This window comes from Grus americana, chromosome 1 (assembly GCF_028858705.1).
Source record: "Grus americana isolate bGruAme1 chromosome 1, bGruAme1.mat, whole genome shotgun sequence".
NCBI classification, from domain to species: domain Eukaryota; kingdom Metazoa; phylum Chordata; class Aves; order Gruiformes; family Gruidae; genus Grus; species Grus americana.
Genome location: NC_072852.1, coordinates 137153149 through 137167750, shown reverse-complemented (window position 1 = coordinate 137167750; position 14602 = coordinate 137153149). Strand labels below are relative to the sequence as shown.

At 40.6% G+C, this 14602-nt stretch overlaps 1 protein-coding gene across 5 annotated transcripts in view; it reads left to right on the top strand.

Annotated features, from left to right (window-relative positions):
• The window catches only part of FRMPD4 (FERM and PDZ domain containing 4), a 418847-nt gene that overhangs the window by 304702 nt on the left and 99543 nt on the right, over positions 1 to 14602 (top strand). For 4 of the 5 annotated variants that reach the window (XM_054817292.1, XM_054817298.1, XM_054817314.1 and 1 more), the window contains exon 2: positions 1327 to 1443. The exons of the other annotated variant lie outside the window; for it this stretch is intronic. In XM_054817292.1, coding sequence (XP_054673267.1) covers positions 1327 to 1443 — 117 coding nt within the window. The remainder of the gene's footprint in view (positions 1 to 1326; positions 1444 to 14602) is intronic. 5 annotated transcript variants of the gene reach the window in all.

Here is a 14602-nt window from a genome sequence, read left to right as displayed (position 1 = left end):
TGTACATTCGTTGAGTTCAGCAATTTGCAATGAATTGTTGTGTTGTCTGTGGAGACCAATTCTGTTCCTTCAGAAGAGTGTTCGCCAGGTTACATTGCGCTCTTTAAAGGAAATAAGTTCTTACATCTCTATCCAAGGCAAGAGATAGTAAATTCCTTGCTAGCATTTGAACTTAAATCTAGCAAGTAAAACTAAACTAATACATTTGATGGGTGGAGAAAAGGCAGAGAGGGAGAAGGCAACTAATTCAAAACATGCTGTTATGTTGTGTGGTTTTGGTTTGCATGTCTAAATTTCAGATTGTATTCAGTGTTGTGTGCTGATTCATCTTTGCCTGGCTGTGATGCTCTCTCTGGTGATCTTCAGGACCTTTGCTTGCCCTGCCTCTTATTCCTGTTCTTTCTCTTTCTCAGATTGTACATCAATATTAACAACTGGATTAATTTTGCTGAAAGACCTATTTGTTGCCTTCCGTACCTCTAAGTCCCACAGCAGAAAGTTGAGGTTTACTATGGGAAGCCATGGGGGATTCTTGCTAGCTGTCTCTTTTTTGTGTATGGAGTCAGCAGATGGCTCCTTTATTTAAGGCAGTACGACTTGACCCTTGCTTGGGCGTGGGGATACTAGCAGAGAGCGCTGGAGCAGTGGTATGTAACAGTGTGTGTGCTCAGAGACACTGCAGCCTTTCAAAAGTTATTTGGAGGAAGAGCTTAATGGATAACGATCAAGTGCAACAACATCTGCATATTGAATCAATGTAGCATCCAGCTGCAGAAGTGTTATGGCCTTCCTTCATTCCAACACATGAAACAAAAAGTGATTTGCTAGCAGTGAGAATGGGTGTTGATGTTCCTTCTCATGCCAGGTAGCGCATCATGTGTGTGATCTGCAGCCGTGTGCTGGGTTGTTTGGTTTGGTGGATATTTTTTTTTGCTAAAACTGTGCTGAGAGCTGGCATTTGAACCAGCCATCATGATGGCAATGAATGAAAATGCTCCTCGTCACTTGTACTAAAAACTATTGAAAACAAGTGTTGTGCATGTGGGACTGATGGGGTATGACAGATTCACTGGCTAAAGACTTGAACTGAGAGACCGTTAGAAATGACAGTGTATCTTTCCACTGACCGGAAAAATATTACAAATGTAAGTAGACCTGCTAACCTGTTTTCCCTTGCCTGGGTTTTGGCTGTATATTTCACAACTGTGAAAGTATTTGGATGCCAAGTGAATGATGTGAAATAAGTACATTGGAAGAATAATACAACAGACAAATAACTTCCCCCCCCCCCCCTCTCTTCCCTCTCCACCTCTCCCAAAATTGCAGCCACAGGAACAAGTCTTCAGGCTGGCCTCACCCTTCAGGGACCTGGAGCGTGAACCAGGGGACACCTTATGGATGGGAGATGACGGCAAACAGAGATGGAAGAGACTACTTCATCAAGTAAGTGGGCAGCATGAGCTGTGCAGTTTATAGCACAGTGCTGCAGCCCTGCTCTTACTGTATTACCTTGGAATCCTAATTCCTGCTTCAGCCCTACACAGTTAATGTTCAACTTTTTGATTTATTGCACAGAGATAACTCTGACTGTACTTTACTGTGTCTTGGTTTGGTACTTGGTTATTTCATTTACCCAAGAAAATGCTGATAATGTAAGGACCTGTAATTCATCGAGAAATTACAATAAATGTCATTAATGAAAAAATAAAAATAAAAATGTCACGTTTAAAGAATGAGGCAAAAGGTCAGTTCTGACTGAGACTAACAATTCTCCACCATCTCTGCCATATGAACTCTTTTAGTTTGTGTAATATATTCATTATACTGGTAATGAGAAAGTGTATATTTTGATCCTGTATAGGAATTATTCTAATTCTTAGATTTCCCATAGTCTTTTAGCTCTGAATTTAAAATAAATGTCAAAGTAGATGATGTGATCATAAACAAAATTGGCTTTTCTTTTTGCAGTGAAAACTGAATATTATTCTTTAAAATCACTTAAATGGCTTGAATAAAATACAGTTTGCTGTTCTAGCAAATGTACTCTTATGTGGCTTTGGAAATTCTTCATGAAAAAGGTGTGATGTTGGTGAGTTAGCAGAACCATTGCCTGATTTTGCAGCATTAGTTGCTTTAACTTACATCCCATTTTTAAGGCTAGCGTTTTGATTCTGGTCATGTGAAGGGTTAGTTTTTTAATTATTATTTCGTTTTTATGTTTATCAGTCTGTTTAGAAACTTGCAGGTACTTAAAAAAAGTCCTGGATGAGAATTACAATCCTTTCTTTTAACACAAAATAGAAGGATCAGACTTCTTTTAAACTGACCCTTAAAAGCCTTCGATTTATTCAAGATCCCTCATCTGCAAAACCAGAATTGTACAGCATAAGAACGAGGATCTCCATTACTCTGCTTTCTCTTCCTCCCTCCTTTGTGCAGGGTGTGTGCTTTGCCTTCCTAGGAGGCATTTGCTTTTGGAGCCAAAGCAAGATTTGTGGCAGTGTGGTGTCCTGCAGGCTTTCAAGATTTAGAGCGATTTCAGACCTGTCCAAATTGGAGCAAGTTGTCTGGGTTAATAAGGGCTCCAAAGCTGACTTTGGAGTGTTGTTTTCTTCCTTAAGCAAGTATTTATCATGCTTTGCACGTGCGTAAGACACCGGGTGCAGCGCTGGACAATGTGAAGCTGAATGCCAGGCACAATACAGCTAGTAGCATTGGGGTTTTGCCTAAACTAATTGGCCTTGTCAAGAAGTATAGGTGAGCCTCCAAAATACTGTGCAGGTGTGACTCTGCTGCTTCTGTTATTCTAGTTAGTGAAGGGTCCTACACGCCTTGGGTGTCCGTTTTTTCTGTAGACTGTTGGTACGTTCTCCTCTGTGTGACTGAAATTCATTTGAACAACTAATATCCTGCTCCTGAGTACACCACCACATTTGATTCCTCTTCTTTTCTCAGTGGTCACATAATGGGATGCTGCGCTTGTTGTGTAGCTATAAACAGCTGTGGCTTGCAGAATGCAGTGCATTAGTACTCATTAATTTTGCAATTTGGGAACATTTTCTAACTCTCAGTAGCTAATGATTATTTTGTTTATTTTTTGGATTGCCTTTTAGTACCGTAAAGTGCCATACCCCTCTCTTAAATGCAGAAAACGGCATCTAGGAACAAAAGTCCCTAACAGGCAGTGCCCAATTATGCCTTAGGTAATGTTAGGCTTGTTGTTGTGTTTTGGGTTTTTTTCCATGCTCGTACAAGGTGCTTGATCTCTGTTCTCTTTGGGGGCCCTGGTCTTTCTTCCATTTTTGTCTCCGTGTGGACAGCAGACTATGTGGGGGAAAAAAACCCAACAACCTGCTTTAAGGGGTGGAGAGAATGAGATCTGAGGAAACTGCTCTGCAGAAGCCTCTGATATTTTGTGCCAGACTTTGTTACCCACTGATATCTCTGAGCAGTCTTAGGTGCGGGTTGAACAACGCAATATGCATAAATGTTGCGTGAGTTACAGTACATATTCTTGTATGGAATGTTTTAAAGCAGCAGCATTGGCTGCAGCACATGGACGAGCTGTGTCTCCAGAGTAGTAATGCATCTTATATGAAATGGCAGTCCCCCGGGATGCATTAAAAGCCAGTACCTTCAGAAATGGAATGAAACCAGGAAACCATTTGGAACACGTAGTGCTGTACAGAATCACCAGTTACTAGTGAACGTCAGCTCCAGTAGCTACTATGATGTGTCTGGGTAATTATGCGACATCTATCTTCATTTTAGAAGAATGACCAAAGACTGAATACACCTAGTGACTTTGCCAGCGATTCCTCTGTGGAGGTATATAGTACTTGTCCTTACAATGCCTGTTACTTGGCCAAGGAGAAGCCCTCTATGGCTTTCAGTACGACTGCTTTTGCAAATATTGCATGAACTACATAAATGAAAACAGAATTTAATTTTCTTTCCTTCATTTTTCACCCCTGGATTTTAGGAATTAAATAGTTAGATGGTTGTTGACAGTTATGTCAATAAAGGCAGGAGAGAGATAAGCAAGATAGCATTTCATATTGTCTCCAAGACTTTTTATAGCCATACAGATTAACAAATTGCATCACACTGAAGGAGAAAAAGCAATTCAAATCCTTCGCATGGTTTTTGATTAAAGATGTATAAACCAAGTACTGTCACAATGAAATGTGCGCATGAGTTCTATACAAGCAAATAACATAATTCATAGCAACATTAACTGCTTTTTAGTTAAATAATTTACTTAGTGCCATATGTACATATCCATTCAAATGCAAGCAGACATACTGTAATTTTGAAATTGTGGGAAGAATAGAGAGTCCAGGAGAGTCTTTTGGTGAAATGAAAAGTAATTATATAGTGTCGGTGCAAATGCTGTAAGGCGTGAATGGGAAGAGATGTTTATTCTTTCTGCTGAAGCAAATTTGGTTTCTTTCAAATTTCTGAAAGACCCTACGGCCTGAGCTAATCAGGGCCAGCTTCCATCACCAGGCAGCACTTTTGTAAAAGTGCGAGAAGAGCCTTTTATCAAAATGTTTTGAGATGTCGCTATCAATTCATTATCTCTTCCGTACAGATGGCACAACCGGGGTCATTTTGCAAACCTCTAAAATACTTTTTCTTAAGTTTAGGCTATGGTAAATTAAAGTTTCAGAACTTCACCCATTCCCTTTTAACTTGCCACTTTTACTTGAAATAGCCTTATGAGATAAGTAATACATTTCAGTATGGGAGGACGGCAATCATCTAGTATTCTTCCAGCATGTTTCTATACTGCACAAGCTGTATTAAGCTGTGCCTTCAATGTGAAATAGTTTGCGGTGTATATTTGGCCATTTTAAAGGCTTGTTTTCTTCACATTTATTATATACGCTGTGTAGTTTATGATTATGAGGAATTTCTGTAACGCTAATTTGAATCCAAGCATGAAACTTCTTAGAAATGTATTTGGCGTGAGTGTAGGGTTTCCGGGAGATAGCCTGCGAAGCAGGAAGGTGTTGGTTGATTTTGTCCACAAAGGGTTTAGCCTCATGGCAATTTTGGCTGGCCTAAGTTGCTGCTGCTGCAATGTTACTGATTTTCAGACGTGTACCTTTTTGCCCTTTCTCTTGTGTCGGTCTTGCTGCTCGTCAGACCTGGAGGGGAGTTGATAGAGGGAAATAAACTGGCAAAAGCTAACAAAAAAAATCAATCCTACAGAAAAAGCCATGAATTTTATGTCAGTTTAGCTCCCTGAGCCAGTCCTCCACATGGTCTGATAGAGTTGCAGAATAGTTTAGGATGGAAGAAACCTCTGAAGGTCAGCTGGTGCAGCCTCCGGCTCAGAGCATGGCTAATGCCAGGTGATGAGCAGCATTGCTGACACACTGAAATACCTGACTGACGTGGGAACAAGGTTGCAACAGACTTGTGCTGGCTTAAGCTGCCCTACAACTGCATTCTAAGGTGCAAGCTGAAGTAACGTTTGCTGCCGTGGAAAGTCGTACCCTTTTGATTCCTATTCGTATTTAATTCCTGAAGTAATAGGTACTTTGGTTATTTTTGTGGATCTGGCTTCTATCATTCAAATAAAGACCAGAGTCTGAGATCAGATTAACTGAAAGGAAGTGTAGCCCTTCCTATGTGAACTCAAAGCACAGTGGTCTCAGTAAGGTGTAGTTAGTTATTACACTCTAAAAAAAAAATTTTAGAGAGGTCTGTTAGGTCACCCTGTTGCCATATCCTTATTTGCAAGAGATGCTATTGATCGTGTTTACTTTAACTCTTGTCATTGCCTCAGAGAGGATGACGGGGTCTATCTGCGTTACTAGTTTGGTTTGCTCCCTATTTTACTCAGAGGACCCTGACCATCTGTACTTCATGCATATTAGCTTGCTTCTGTGCTCCAGTCTGGAACAAAGTAGGCAAACAGCTGGGACCCCAGGCATGAAATAAAAGGCAGCGCACCCAGAGATCAAAGTCTGCAGCATTACTGCTTGGCTTGGAACCACAGGTCAGTCCCCAGAGCGCACAGCAGACCTGGGAGACCCCCGCTCGTTGTAAGTCTTTCCGAATCTTGTTATGTTAGTATGATGTGGTTGCTACACCAGTTGAAACATGTCACAATGTATTTTGTTATCTTGAGTGCCAGCTGTTGTTTTTCACTGATGTTTTTTGTATTTAGTAATACTAAATTCTTCCAGACTTCTTCCAGATGTATCTGGCAAACTTAGCTCTTTTTTTTTCCTCAAAGGTATGTTATCCTGCATATAATATCAGCTCTGTGATTTTTGGCTTGTGAAGTCATTACATTTTGGTTGTCCTTGCTTGGCTTAGTAACTGTGCTATTCCTGAATTACGAAATTCTTGAATGTCAGCTTTTCACCCATACATAAAACATAGGTAATGTGTCTGTGTTCTTTGGTAGCTAGTGCAGCTCACAACGTCCTAAATTCTCAAAGCATACAGAGTACAGTATTTCTTTATAATACAGCAATGGCATGATATTCTTCTATACTCAGATACCTAAATTTTCTTTAGTAGTCTTCATCTTATTCTTTCAGTGCTTGCTGTGCTTAGAAGAGGAAACTCATTCATGGTTTTTGAACGGTGGAGTGAGTTTCTCCATGCATATTGCATGCATCCTGCCTGGCCTGCGTGGTCCTCCTTGTACACCCAGTTCCCATAGCTGGCCAGCCGTGTGGAATGACAGAACACAATCATCAATGATATTGATGACATATCAATCAAGCATCCTGCTTATTAAGGGGCACTAATTTATACCAGATGCAAAACTGAGGCTCACAGCCTGCTAATCAGCTTACTTCAAAATAATAAGCATGGAAGAGGATCAGACCATTCAGATTTTTTTGTTTGTTTGTTTAATATTTCTCTTGGTATGTCTAGCCCTACTCCAACCTTCTTGTGCCTGTGTTCTGTGGGTTGTACACGACTATTGGTAGTTTAGTCCTCTCTCAGAATATTTCTCTGGGGTTTGCTCTGTTGGAAGGTTCTGAAAACAATCAAAGGATATAAAATACAGTGAAAGCCTTGATTGTTACAGTGTTGTTCATCTTCCTGGGTTTGAAAAGGCTGCTGTTATTTGTACCTTAAGACTACCTTAGTACATAAGGCTGTAATGAAAGTTTGAAGCCACAGGAGCCACCTTCTGCCTTGTAGGTATGATGTTTCCTATCACTTTACTGAATGCATTACATTCCTTCATCTCTAAGTACAGAAACAATGTTGACTCAATTCACTGAAGGATTTATGTGGCATTTGCAAAAATATGAGCAACTCCACTGCTGCTGCATCCTCCCTCAGCTGGCGTGAGAGCACTCGTGCCTATGCAGGGAGTCAAAAAGAGGGTTCATTTCCTTCTTCCGATTCAGGTGAGGGATGTGAGTGAAGGCAGGTTGAATGCCAGGATAATGCCTCCAGCCAAAGGCGGACTGCGGTGTGCCTCTTCAGGCATCTCCGCTCCCAGGTGAGACACCAAGGGAACAGGCAGTGGAATCACGCTCTCTGGCCCACTTATTCCCACGTCCCTAAAAGGGACATCCAATGAGATTGAGTGGCAGGCAGTTTAACAGTGATAAAAATAGTACAACCTATATAATTAGCAAATATAACTCTCAGCTACAGGTTACAGTAAAACCTAAAATGCTTCATAGGATTCAAATGTACATTTGCAGTGTAAATTTGTAATGAGTCTTCCACTGTTAAATTACATAGGATTAAAAAAAAATTAGAGCAGATATAAAATCTTATGTTTCAGACAAGCGGGTGAGTCAGCTGCTGACTGCCTAGGGCTAGGACGAAACTTCCTGTATTAATCAGGTTATTCTATAATTACAAGGTTTCTTGCACCTTCTTCTGAAGCGGGTGCTGAGTGCTGTCAGAGAAAGGATACTGGACCAGGTGGACAACAGGTCTGATTGGTATGGCGATTCTTGTTTTTAATCTCTCTCTTTTTATTTTTTTAATTCCCTTGTCACTAATACGGAATGTTGATACGGATAGTGTGCTATTAGAGGAGTGCTACTATGCTCCTTTCAGACTGCATACAAATTTGCTTTCTGTTGCTAAGGGTTTGACCTGCTCAAGGACAGGATCGTATGGTGGGAGGGGGAGTGGGGCTAGAAGAGACGAGCAGCAGCAGGGACGCACAAATGCAAGTGACTGTTTAAAGCAAACCTGAATAATTAGAAAGGAGAAGGCAGCAAATTATATAGCAACCTGTTTGTGTAAGTGGTCTACCTAGAGACAACTTGAGCATATGGTGGTAAAGAAAGTATTGCTACATCAGCTCAACCTCCTGAAAAGAGAAGATGATTTAACAGTCGTCTTTCCTTCACAGAGAACTGTTGCTCTAGCCATAAATATGGCAGGCATAAATACGACAGACGAAATGATGTTACTGTCGACTGGGATAAATCATTGTTATAATGGCGGGAATAATAGCAAGGAGATGCTGGTTTGTGGGGTTATGTTATTTTAACTAGAGCACGGAAAAAATGGAGAGTTCATCGCGTTGTAGGGCAGCTGTACCTGGCCAGGTAGTTGATGTGCAGTAATTCAGGAGCTAGCCAAAGCAGCATGGCTCCTTCCTTATCTGCTGGCTTGCCCTTTCCGAGTCCTCTCTGCACACACGGGCAACCGTTGTGTGCTGAACCAAGAGGATTCCTTACACTGGAAAGGTGAGGGGAGTTACACAAGAAGGTATGAGTGTGGGTGAGACTACTCAGGAAAGAAAGTTTTGTTTTGCTCAATGTATTAGCCTCAGGTTGCCTGGATGTAATTGTACCTAAGCGGAGTACAGGGAATCATGTTCTTTGGGCCTCTGCTACAGCAAAATCAGAGTTTCTAATCTAGTCCCCAGTGTTTTCTCCAAACACAAACTGGATGGGGATGCCGTAAAATTCGGAGAAGTATTGCATACTGAAAACTGTTATTACTGTGTGTTTGAAGGTGGATTAGGAAGCAGAATATAACACCTGGAGCAGAACCTGTATAGAAAAAAAATAAATCAAGGTATCCTGACCCAGGGTCACAATGTACAGAGGTGAGAAGATGAAGTCCTCATTACTCTTGTAGTTCACATGCTTCTGGGTAGATATTTTCTGTGGCATGACAGCATCTCATCTGTGCATTACAGCATGTAAATTCATCTGTAGAAGCATTGCTTCGGTACATCAAGCTACCCTTCCCAGGAGTGTAAAAGAAATTAATTCTTGTAAACAGTTTGTGTGAAAATGATAGCCCCAGTCAGAGTCTGCTTTTTCAAACATCTCTCTTGTAAAAGAGTGCGGTCCCTACAGAACCAGAATTAAAAGCATCAAGTTCTGGTTCTGCAAAGCCATGCAGGTGGTTGGGAGAGTGGTAGTGGTTTCTAAGAAGCTGTAAGTCTTATGTCAGGTCATGTGCTGGTATCCTCAGTGATGCAAGCACAGAGGCTCTGCATATGAAATAGAACCAGGCTAGTTGATAGTCCTTAAAAATAAAGAGGGGAAAACAGCCCCTGAAACACCAAAAAGGTAGAGTGATCCTGCAGGCTGTACATCAGGGCCTTAGGGGCCACAAGCTTGAAAAAATAAATAAGGCAAGGCTGCTTGGTACTCAGTGATGGAACTGGGATCTTTCACAGCAAAGGCTAGGTGAAAATTTCCCCCAGAGCTTCAGTTACAGCGTTAAGAAAAAGATGTGCTGGAGCTGGGTTATAGAGCAGAAAAAAGGGGTGAGAATTACCACAGTAGATTGCTGCTATTTAAATAGCACAGTTGAAGTACACCAGTTCATCGTAGTGTATGTACCAAATTTAAAACAGGTTATCTAATATGTTATGCCATGCCAGGAAAGACCATATTGATGGTGCCTTTCCAGCAGTCATTCATATACGAAGGAACTGCACGCTGAGGTATATGAAAGCCAGCACTGAAGAAGCTGTATTTATCCTTTTGGCTTAATTTCTGTCATATTAATTTATTTACAGTTTTCTATAAAGAAAATCAAGTATAAGCCTACTGTAAAAGGTTCTTATCTGGATTGTTATTGTAGAACAGCAAGGTAATTTATTTTAGAAAGACAAGATGATACTACGAACAAAAGCTCACTGACTTTTAATTCTCATTTAGGTTTTAATTGCCCTTCTTACAATAAAATACTGCTTAATTATACTCAAAATGCTCAGCTCCCAAATATAATGCTAAAAATCCTTGTATTATGTATGTTGTCATATATGTATAAGATTAAGGTGAAGAAATGGTTTAACTGAACTCAAATTAATCTAGTCACTGACAACAATATGACTCACTGCAATATTTTGAAAGCCATTTATCTAACGTTCACTAGGATCCTGTGCCATTCCACAGAAAAACTTCCATTTAAAATAAACCAATCAAACTCTGTGGCCGCGCAATTAAATATCACCATAGTAACAGGGATTAAGCACACAAGGTAAAGACCTGCTGACAGTGCAGAGATTATTTCAAGTTTCTTACTCTTCCAGCAGTAGCCAAAGGAATTTACATTTTCTGTGTCGAACACAGGGAGATGTAAAATGAAAGAGATTGAAGTACTTGTGTGGCATCTTGGGACTTCAGAGAATATTTTCCTGACAGGGGAAGTAATTAGCTGGAATTACAAATAGGAACTCAGCAGACAGATATGAATAAGCGTTTGCTCATGGGGTTTATTTAGCGTTTCGTAATTAAAACCTGGAGAGGCATATTATTTGGGATACAAATAGCATGGAAAAACTTTGCTGTAGTTTCAGAAATTGAACAGAGTAAGAATGCCATTTTGCTTTTAATTTTTAAGTGAACTTTGTGTTGCCTTTTTTATAATGAGGAAAGATGGTTATTTGCAGCTCTGCTATAAAGTAACATTTCTAATGTGTAATATGCATATAAAGTTGTAGTGCAGATAGGCGCACTGATATTCAGTGAAGACACAGGGTGATGCATTAGTCGATCCTAACATATTTCTGTTGGTCTCTGGCTCTATTCCTAGCTTTTTTGTGAGTATTTATGAAAAAGACTGGAGATGCAAATCTGCTGACGTGTGAAGTTTTCATCTTTCAGTGCTGTGGTTTAGAGTTGGTTTGTTTCTCTTTTTTTCAGATTGGCTTTTGATTTGGTTGTAGGAGAGCTGTTCTGGTCACAGTGGTAGGGTCTCTTACTTCTGCATAAAGCTGAAATGCCTGGTCTAAATTGGGAGCCTTAATCTCTACCTTTGGTTTATCAGCAAGTGTTCAGTGTGATCACAGGGGATGTTGTAGTCGTGGGCTCTTCTGTCCAAGAAATGCCTGCCAATGGTTTTGGATTGTGCTGATTTTTGCATGAGATCAAAATTATGAGGACATCTTCTGCCACTCTTTTCTGTCAACCTGTGAGAAGTGGAAGTGAGCTGCCTTCAGCGTGCGAATGATCTGCAGCTGTTCATCCTGTATGAGGCAGATGTAGGCTCTATAGTGCCTCTGCTTTCTGAATATGTGGTCAGTCTTTTGAGCTCACAAGATGTTACTGAGATTAAGCTGAATGCTTCCCATCAGTGCTTACTGGTCTGAGGTTGGTCTTGGGATCATGCTGTTCTCATTCTTTGCAGCAGGATGGGCTTTCTACCCATGGAGAGCAGATCTGCTGCTTGGAAAATGTCTTAAGAGACATGGTAGTAGGTAGATCCACAGCTGCACCTTTTCTGTGGAAATCAGAACTTGCCAAACCTGTCAGAGTGCATTTTGGTGTCTAGTTTTGATTATGGGAGTCTATACAGTCTTTGACGTCTTTAGCTCCCTATTCATTTCAAGCATAAGTTTAGGTCTCTGTGTGTAAACAGAAAGGTTTTTTAGCTCTGCTCTTATGAAAAGAAGTTGATTCAATTTTACTAGTTGTCTGACATCCAGTTTTGTGAGCTTTAAGTTAAAACATCTTTCCTTGCACATTGAGATGTAATTTGTTTTTTTCACATCTTGGGATGAAAAGCCTTTGTTAAACATTCATGATAAGTACTGTAGTTATATCCAAAATCATTCCATCCAGCGAGTTCCTAAAGGAGGAGATTAATACCAAGCACATTTTGTAGGTATGAGTGTGGAAAGTATCTGTTTATGGTGGCACTCCTTCTTCATAGAAAAATGCAGAAGCCCAGTTAAAACTTGGCTCCTTGCATGAGTATCCAGCAAATGTAGAAGGAAAAAGTAGTGAAATATTAATGATACGTAAGGTAAAACCAGAAAATCAGGGATATGAGGGAGAAGTTTCTTCAGAAACAGCTTATGAGATACAGGAGACAGTTTCTTAGGAGTGCTGTATTAGCTCGCACAGTCCCTGGGCCTGATCAGGTGGGAACACCACAGTTTCATCTGGAGTCTAAAGAGGTACTTTGTGCTTCTCTTCCTGCTTATAATCCCTTTTGTATGGCATTTGCTTTTTGCTGCTGTTTTTATTGTTTTTGTTTAATCCAGTTAGTGCCTTGAGCTGGACAGCAGAGACTGGGCACAAAGCCATACTGATAAGAGACATTTTGTTTTGAGCCACGAGGGGCTGATTCTGGCAGCTCATAGTAATGACATTTAGGGATTTTGTTGCATGATTCCTGTTGCCAGCATCCTATTAAAATGCGTGTTCCACCATTTAAACAGCATACTAGGGAATGATGAGCTAGTAGTCTACCTTTGAAAAGGAAACCATAAAAAAGATTAGCTCAACATTGGTTTTGCACACTGAAAAGTCCCAACTGGCAAATTGAGAATCTTTTTAGTTAAAACATAGGTATAAAAAAATAGGGGTTTCCATGCCTTTGGACATGGGCCAGGGTGGTGGCTAGGCCTTGAAAAGGACTTGGTTCCCTAGAGTGTCACACCATGACTGGCCAGAAGTTTCCAAAAGGCATCGAACAATGCCTGGTCAGAGGAATCCAAACATCAGTATCCTCAAACTGCGTTTAAAACCAGTCCTGTTAATTTCTTGACTAGAATTAATTAAAGCAAGTGCAAACTAATGGGCAGATCATAGGACCAGCTGCTTTCGTGGCGTGAGCCTTCAGGAATACAGTTCCTGAAGGAGGAACCCTGTCACCTGAACATAATGTGTAATAGCTGCACAGCTGCTTGTTCAGCCTTTGCCTCTGTGACTTGCATAGGCAATTGAGCCCTGCGCCGAAAGCCTGGGACGCCGTTGGGTAGAGTGGCAGGACGCGGCTTTCTCTAGAGCTGCTCGGAGTGGGAAGCTTGGTTGGGTCGGCGTCTTCCTTTTCCATAAGCTGCTTCTTTGGCAAGCTATACTCAGAGTCAACTGGCGTTTCCCTGACATCCCTAGGGAGAAAGGATGTCACGACTCCATGTGCTCAGGATCTGGCAGCCTAAAACAAGGTAGCCAGGTAGTGCTTAGCTCGCTGTTACTGTTATTTGATTTTGTGCTCACATTTAAAGAATTGACTAGTTGAACCTCTAGGCAAGTTTGCTTGAAAAATCATGGGTTTGGTGGTTGAGTCTTTTTGTTGTTTCTTTGTCTTTATGCTACAGGAGCACATGAAGTCTGCCACATGAAATTGGGATCCTCATGTGTTTGGTGGTTATATTTTAATTAGCAGGCGCTAGAAAGACATTGACTTTATTGTCATTTTTGATTGCAGTGCTGAAGTATGGTAAAGATTAAGTGAATTTTTCAAGGAGGGATTTACTGCCACCCTCTCCTCCCCAAATCTGACACCCCAAATAAGTGTCGAAACTTAAGAATTGCATGCGAATTTTTTTCATAACTACTGTTCAGTGACAAATTAAAAAGCTGAGCAATCCATGTGTTGCCAGGCTGTGTTGTGCCATATTTGAAAGTCATAATGATGTTTTCTTGTTCATATTAATGATGGAAAAGTTATTTTCCGTAGAGGCTTTGGCTAGATTTACATAGAATACAGCACAAATGCTTGTGCTACATGGAAGAGAAACCAATAGGCACTCCCTACTGAGCTTTTTAAGTTACATGGACTGCCTGCCATTCTCAGGCTATGATAAAGCTCAGCATGGACTATCTGAAAATTTATTTGGCTTCTCAAGCAGGTTTTACAACTCGGGCTGATCTCTCTGCTGCAACAGCTAAGCTGCTACTGGCATCTGACTTTGCTACTTTAAAATTACTTTGGTCTATCTGTGCAAGACAGCAGGTGCAGGTGGTCTAAAGGCTGCATTATAGACAGGCTACCACTTTCAATAAATCTGAAAATTCTTGTTTTTACAAGAGAGCTAAATGTGGATGTATATGAGACTAAGGGGGATTCTCAGGGAAGAAACTCAGAGAGGAGAGAGAGGCAGAGAAAGCCAGGAGTGTTTCATTCCTTATGAAAGCACCAGTTTCAAGATTCAGCATGATGGCATAGAGTTGTGTGTGAGTATGAGAGAGAGAGATATGTGTATATATATAAACACATATATATCTCCTTCATTTGTGCAATGATTCTTGCTGATAATAAGAAAAAAAGAACTGTAAAAAGTGTGTTACGTTTTTAATCATCTGGGTTTATACTGTAGTTTATAAAGTCTCAAACCTTACAGTGATGTGCATGCACCTGAAAACTGGGGGAAGAGAGTCATAATTAGCTGAATAACTAC